Raw genomic sequence first — 7,035 nt, 5'->3', positions numbered from 1 at the left:
CTTATGGTCGGTGTAAATCTGAATCTTCTCACCGTACAGGTAGTGCCTCCATATCTTCAGTGCAAAGATTACAGCTGCCAACTCCAAGTCGTGGGTAGGGTAGTTCTGCTCATGAACCTTCAACTGGCGGGAGGCATAAGCAACTACCTTACCTTGCTGCATCAGGACACAGCCCAGTCCCTTCTTGGAGGCATCACTATAGATCACAAAGTTTCCCGAACCATCGGGCACTGTCAGGACTGGTGCAGTCACTAGCTTCTGTTTAAGCTCCTGAAAGCTGCGCTCGCATGCTGGGCTCCATACAAAAGGGGTTCCCTTCCTGGTCAACTGGGTCAACGGGCTGGCTATACGAGAGAAGTCTTCCACGAACCTCCTATAGTAACCTGCCAAGCCCAGAAAACTTCGAATTTCACTAACCGTGGACGGTCGAGGCCAATTGGTCACCGCTTCAATCTTTGCGGGATCCACTGAAACTCCTTCACTGGAAACCACGTGGCCAAGAAACGTCACCTTCTTTAACCAGAATTCACACTTGGAGAACTTGGCATACAACTGGTTGGCTCGAAGAGTCTCCAACACCTGGTGCAAGTGCTCCTCGTGCTCAGCCTCGGTTTTCGAGTAAATCAGGATGTCGTCAATGAAGACTATGACGAACGAGTCTAGAAATTCCTTAAACACCCTGTTCATCAAATCCATGAACACTGCAGGAGCGTTAGTCAAGCCGAAAGACATCACCACGAACTCATAATGTCCGTACCTCGATCGAAAGGCCGTCTTGGGAATGTCACCATCCCTAATTCTCAACTGGTGATAGCCCGATCGCAGGTCGATCTTGGAAAAGACAGTGGCTCCCTGCAACTGATCGAACAAGTCATCAATCCTGGGCAAGGGATAGCGGTTTTTTGACTGTCACCTTGTTCAGCTCTCGATAGTCAATACAAAGGCGCATCGACCCATCCTTCTTCTTCACGAACAATACTGGGGCTCCCCAAGGTGACACACTGGGCCGGATGAAGCCTTTGTCCAGCAACTCCTGTAACTGGACCTTCAACTCTTTTAGCTCGGCTGGAGCCATTCTGTAAGGGGCCCTCGAGATAGGGGCAGTGCCCGGCTCTAACTCGATGGCGAAGTCTACTTCTCTGGGCGGCGGAAGTCCTGGGAGTTCGTCTGGGAAAACGTCGGGGTACTCCCTCACCACTGGTTCGGAAGATAGGGAAACTTCTGGCTCTCTAATATCCACTACGCTTGCCAAGATGCCCCAAGTACCCTGGCTGAGTAGTTTACTAGCCTTCATGGCTGAGATGACCTTGGGTATACATACCATGCCTGCCCCCCTGAATTTGAAACTAGCCCCGGAGGGAGGGTTGAAGATAACTTCCTTGCCAAAACAGTCTATATTTGCATGGTTGGCTGACAGCCAATCCATGCCTAGTATCACATCAAAATCCTGCATGTCTAACACTAGCAAGGTCACGTCTAACATACGATTCGCTATCTCTACCCGACATGCCTTTATTTGTTCTTTGGACAACAGGACCTCCCCAGATGGAGTAGAAACCGACAAAACACTACCCAAGGGTTCTACCTCCAAACCCACATGTTGAACGAAAACTGAGGATATAAACGAGTGGGATGACCCAGAGTCAAATAGCACAAAAGCATAATGCCCCAAAATTGGGAGCGTACCTGTCACCACTGTGCCAGCTCGCTCGGCCTCCTGCCGGGTAGTGGCGAAAACTCTCCCCTGCTGGGCCGCAGAAGGCTGGGGCGGTGTCGTCTCAAAGGGTTTCCGAGGACACACATCAGCAGTATGCCCCGGCTGTCTACATCTGAAACAGACTCCACTTCCAGCCAAACAACGACCTCCGTGGACTCTCCCACAGGTAGTACAAGCGGGTAGCTCTCTCAGCGTCCTCCCGGCTGCTGCCAGCTCCCGTCGGTGTCTCTGGAAAACACCTCCTGATCTCAGTGTTCGCTGCGGTGCTACGTCAGGCTGCGTCTCAACCTTTCTCTTTTGTCCCAAGGCTGACCCTCTGCCGGCAGCCTTAGACGAATCGGCTCTCTCAGGCAGGCTCAAATCCAGTGCTATACGTAGTGCATCAGCATGCGTGGCTGGGCGGAGAGCTCTGACAATGCCCTGAATGTCTAGCCTGAGTCCTCTAACGAATTTCTCCGTCCTGGCAGCCTCATCCCTTACCATATCGGGAGCAAAGCGGGACAGCATATCGAACTCGGCGTCGTACTGCTCCACCGTCATGTCGCCTTGCTCCAAGTTTAGGAACTCTTGCAGCTTGGCGTGCTTCACATTGGCAGAGAAGAACTTAGCATAGAAGTTCTCCTTGAACTGCTCCCAAGTTATCTTACTGACATCGCCCCCCAGCATTCTCTCAGCGGTCTCCCACCAGGCGGTGCCTCGGTCCTCCAAGAAGAAGACTGCACACTGCACCTTCTGGTCTTCTGGGCACTTCATGTACCGGAAAATAGTCTCTATGGACGTCAACCACATTTGGGCCTTTGTGGGGTTGTCCATAGATCCGTCAAAGGTCTTAGGATTATACTTCCTAAAGTCCCGTAAGTGTTTCGCCTCGGCCGACAGTTGAACTGGTACTGGTGGAGCTTCCTCAGGGGCTGGAGGAACAACGGCTTGGGCCTGAGCAGGGGCGGCCTGGTTCTGCTGGGCGGCCTGGTTCTGCTGGGCGGCCTGGTTCTGCTGGGCGGCTAGGAAAGGCGCCAAAGCAGCTTGCAGCATGTCCTGATAGCGCCGCTCCATCGCGGCGAGATCCGCCTGGGTGACCGGTGCATTTGGGTCGACTGCCGGTGCAGCAGGTGGCGCCTCCGGCTGGCCACGACCGGCACCTCTGCCTCCCCTACCACCTCCTCGGCGTGCACCTCTACGTGGCGGCATTCTCCCTAAAATTCACCAACAAACTTTTCACCACAAGAACTTAACGCCCTATCTCTAGATCTAGACTATTCAGGCAAAATCGTAATCTTAACATTAGCAAGGCTTTAGGCATACCTGGCGAGTGCTGAAGGACCGTATAGCCATAGGGTGAAGTAAAACCAAAACAAAATGACTTACATCGTAGGTCAGTCTACAGAACCTAAAACACTTGGCTCTGATACCAACTGTAACGACCCAACTCCTTATACTGAATCGAAGTCATTACTCAATATAGAACCAGTGGTTTAAGTCATAAAATTTATTAAAAAGCATACGGTTTAAGAAATTCCATTTGTGAAAAAGTTAAACAAGATAGCCATGCAAAAAGTGTAAATGCGTTCTGATGTCCTACTCGGGCCCTATCTACATAAAAGATGGCAAGTAATGAAAAGGTTTCAAACTCAATTACGAAAATCTAAAATAAGGATAAGCGGAAGCAGTAGTCCCTATGGCCCTCCACGGTCACTTCGGGTCGCTCGCCAGCTTGCCCTTGCCCTTGCCTCGTCCTCTACCTGAAAACATAAAATGAAGAGAGTGAGTAAAAAAAATACTCAGTAAGGGACCCACTACTGGTCCCACTAGGTGCCTGTTAGCTTCCTGTCAGAGTCCTGAAACTGGTACCCAATCTCTGGCACGTTCCCGAACACGTGCAACATGCGCTCCCGTAGGAACGTAGCTCTGGTCTTCGGTGCCCCGGGGGACACCTAGGACAGTCGGGATGCGAGGACCCCGTCGAGTCACTCGAGTCATATCTATCTCATGCTAGACTGGTGTCCCGTCGGACCACACAGTCCTCAATAGGTGGTGATCCCGTAGGACACCCATGCAGGTACGACTCTAACAGACTAAGCTAACAGGTACCCTACTTGCAGTATACATACACATGGCATCAGTATGAAACATATCACATAAATCATCTCTACACTCTCCATCTCGACATTCGCCGCATGGCCACAACAGCTCTCGCCAAACATGACGGGCTAAAGTCTAATCACATCATCAGTTATATCATGCTAACATTTATTTCAGGCATTGTACTGTTTAATTCATAACATGAGAGAAATTGGAGCATACATAGTCTCACACTTCTAAACATGAAGCCAGTAGTGGAATCTCTTACCTGGAGATTCACCCGACGAGTCCTAACCGCAAGACACGTGTGCTTTCCAAGCAACGGGATCCTAAATATTTAATAACGCCAAAGTCCGTAATTAGGTCACCAACGATTAACGGTTAAGACTACGTTGAAATAACTTACCCCAGAAAAGGTTGCAGTGGATGAGTCCCTACTGAAGAGAGTCTCTCGCCGCACCGGTCACTCGGTCCAAGACGCCCTTAGGAAAAATAACTTAACTTAGTCCTAAAATAATTTAATTTACGTCCGGACCAGGGAGTCTTACTGGGAAAATGCCACAATAATTAATTAAGTTACCAAAATGTAGGTGGATGGAGCCAAATTGGTCTTGGCGGCTCGGCTGGAAGAGGACAGGGACCGGCTCGGCTTGGCGCAGGCGCGGCTCGGCTTTGACACAGGGGTTCACGCGTGCGGCTCGGCTTGCAACAGGGGGAGACGCGGCTCGGCTACGCAGAAGCGCGCGGCGCGGCTTCACACGCGAACGCGGCTCGCACGCGGACGCGGCTCGCACGCGGAATCGGCTTCGGGTTAGGGCGCGCGGATGCGGAGCGGCTCCGGGTTCGGGTTCGACGGCTGGCGGCGCGCGAGGCTTAGCTGCTGGATTCCCGTCGGCGCGGCGGCTGGCTGACGAACGATCCGGCTGCGCTGCGTCGGATCTCAGCGGTGCGGCGTGGCTGAGCTATCCTCCTCCGATCGAAGCGGCGCGGCGAGTTCCGGCTTCGGCTTTCAGAAGCGGCGCGGTACTACGGCTGGCTGAGGGAGACGGCTTCGGCTTTTCCGCTTCCCGGCAGACGAGCGGCACGGCTGCGGCTTCGACTCCCGACTGAGACGTCGCGGCTCGGGGCTTCGATTCGGCGAGGGCGTCGGCTTACGGCTGCGTGGCTTCGGTTTGCTCGGCGTGCGGCGGCTTGGCGTGAACCGACCCTCGACGGCTGGGAGACTGGCGCGGCGGCCTGAGGCGGACGACAGGCGGCGGCGGCGGCGTGGTTGGGAGTTAGGGTTTCCTCTCCTTCTCTTTTCTTCTCTCTTTTTTTTTTGAATTAAATTAGCACGGGTTCCAAGGCTCTTTAAATAAGAGAGAAACTAATTTCCTTTCTATTATTTTATTATTTATTTCCAAAAGTATCTCTCTTCTCTCTCTCTTCAATGAAACACCCTTGACCCTTTCCAAGCTTATAAATTAGTTGCTACTAATTAATTGATTAAATCCTCCTTTAATAAATAAAAAAAAAAAAATAGAATAAATTCCAACCTTAGTTTAATAAGGGTTTCCCCCTATTAATTCCAGCAAGACAAAAGAAATAAAAAAAAAAAATAAAAGAAAAACGAAAAGAAAAGCTGGGCGTTACATTCCGCCTCCAACCAGTCGTCATCTTCGGTCTCCAACCACAACTTCTTTCGCCTCCAACCACAACTTCTTCCGCCTCCAACCAGTCGTCATCTTATTGTCAATTTTTTCTTATTTTCGTTAAATCATCTGGTATGTAGTCTTTGATTTTAGTTTCGTTAAATCTCTAGATTCTTTCTTTTTAGTATTTTAGTTTTTCTGTTTGTAATCTTGGATATGAATTCATCTTCTTGCAGAATTACATGTCTATCATTTTCTATTAATGATAGTGATAGACTTGTATCCTAGTGTATCACTGATAGAAGTCTATCACTAATACACTATGATACAAGTCTATCACTGATAGACACTTTGTCTTCTAGCACTAATACACTATTTTTTTTAATTCTTGCAGAATTACATGTCTATCATTTTCTATTAATGATAGTGATAGACTTGTATTCTAGTGTATCACTGATAAAAGTCTATCACTAATACACTATGATACAAGTCTATCATTGATAGACACTTTGTCTTCTAGCACTAATACACTACTTTTTTTAATTCTGCAGTAATTTGGAATTATGATTAAGCTTCCAATAGTAGTGTTTCATAGTGGACAGTGGGATGATACAAATAGTTACTTGAATTACAAGACTACAGGTGTATTGGTTGATGAGATGATGTCTTTTGAAAATTTTGTGAGTTTGATATTAAGAGAAGTTCGATTTGATGCATCTCCTTCGTGGGCGTAATATGAATACTTACTCTTTTGTTTCCAAGTATTTTTTGTCAAGTACTTTGATTTCAACTTATACTGGATCAGTTCGTCCGGTTGGGAACCATGCCAATTGGAAATCTATTGGGATTGAGAATAACATACTACCTCCAACTTTCAAGCGTCGAGCAGGACGACCGCGAAAACAAAGAATATTATCAATTGGCGAGAAGAAAAGTCACTCAAGATGCAGCCATTGTCATCGTGCTGGTCACAATCGTAGAAATTGTAAATTTCCACCATTTTTACAGTGACGTGATATTATGTTTTCTATAATAAACTTTTAGCTTTAGCATATAGAGCATTTATTTTGTGTGTGTAGTAAATACTTTCTATTTGTTTGACTCAAACCGTTCAATAATAATCTACCTTTTTCTCAAGACTATAAAAGTAAAAGTGATTTTATTGTAAAGTCTATCACAGATAGTTTCTATCAATAATAGATTTTATTGTGTAGATATCACCAATAGTTTCTACCAGTGATAGAAACCAATATACAATTGAAGGAACTAAAAGGGATAATTGATGAAAGGAATAGTTCAAACCTTTCAATAATAATCTATCTTTTTCTCAAGACTATGTTGTAAAGTAGTAATATGAAGTAATCCACTATAAAGTCTATCATAGATAGTTTCTATCAATGATAGACTTTATTGTGTAGTCATCACCAATGATAGGAACCAATGTACAACTGAAGGAACTAGAATGGATAATTTATGAAAGGAATGGTTCAATAAATACTAATCTCAATGCAAACAAAGACAGACAAAAAACTTTTTCTTCATTAATATGGTAAAATCAACTAACAGCATATGAAGGTCCAATGTGAACTCTGTCACAAACATCCACAA

The 7,035-nt window shown here is 47.1% G+C and overlaps 1 protein-coding gene across 1 annotated transcript; it reads right to left on the bottom strand.

Moving 5' to 3' along the window:
• Positions 1-2,577: 2,577 nt before the first annotated feature.
• LOC127148293 (uncharacterized) lies at positions 2,578-5,520 on the bottom strand. Its single transcript, XM_051081769.1, has 5 exons — positions 5,489-5,520; positions 4,377-4,498; positions 4,203-4,278; positions 4,065-4,125; positions 2,578-2,910 (listed from the first exon to the last, which is right to left on the bottom strand). The coding sequence occupies exons 1-5, from the start codon at positions 5,518-5,520 to the stop codon at positions 2,719-2,721; spliced, it is 483 nt and encodes a 160-aa protein (XP_050937726.1). The 3' UTR covers positions 2,578-2,718.
• Positions 5,521-7,035: the final 1,515 nt, after the last annotated feature.

Source organism: Cucumis melo, chromosome 2 (genome assembly GCF_025177605.1).
Source record: "Cucumis melo cultivar AY chromosome 2, USDA_Cmelo_AY_1.0, whole genome shotgun sequence".
Taxonomy (NCBI): domain Eukaryota; kingdom Viridiplantae; phylum Streptophyta; class Magnoliopsida; order Cucurbitales; family Cucurbitaceae; genus Cucumis; species Cucumis melo.
Note: the sequence above shows the minus strand (reverse complement) of the source record. Positions and strands in the feature narration are given on the sequence as shown.

What these genes read in the sequence shown, in the direction of transcription:
- LOC127148293 (XM_051081769.1), bottom strand. Translation starts at nt 5,520, where the DNA reads ATGACGACTGGTTGGAGGCGGAAGAAGTTGTG. An exon ending in TGGAGGCGGAAGAAGTTGTG is followed by an intron (nt 4,499 to 5,488) that starts GTTGGAGGCGAA and finishes CCCTGTTGCAAG; the next exon opens with CCGAGCCGCACGCGTGAACC. An exon ending in CTCGTCGGGTGAATCTCCAG is followed by an intron (nt 2,911 to 4,064) that starts GTAAGAGATTCC and finishes GGTGAATTTTAG; the next exon opens with GGAGAATGCCGCCACGTAGA.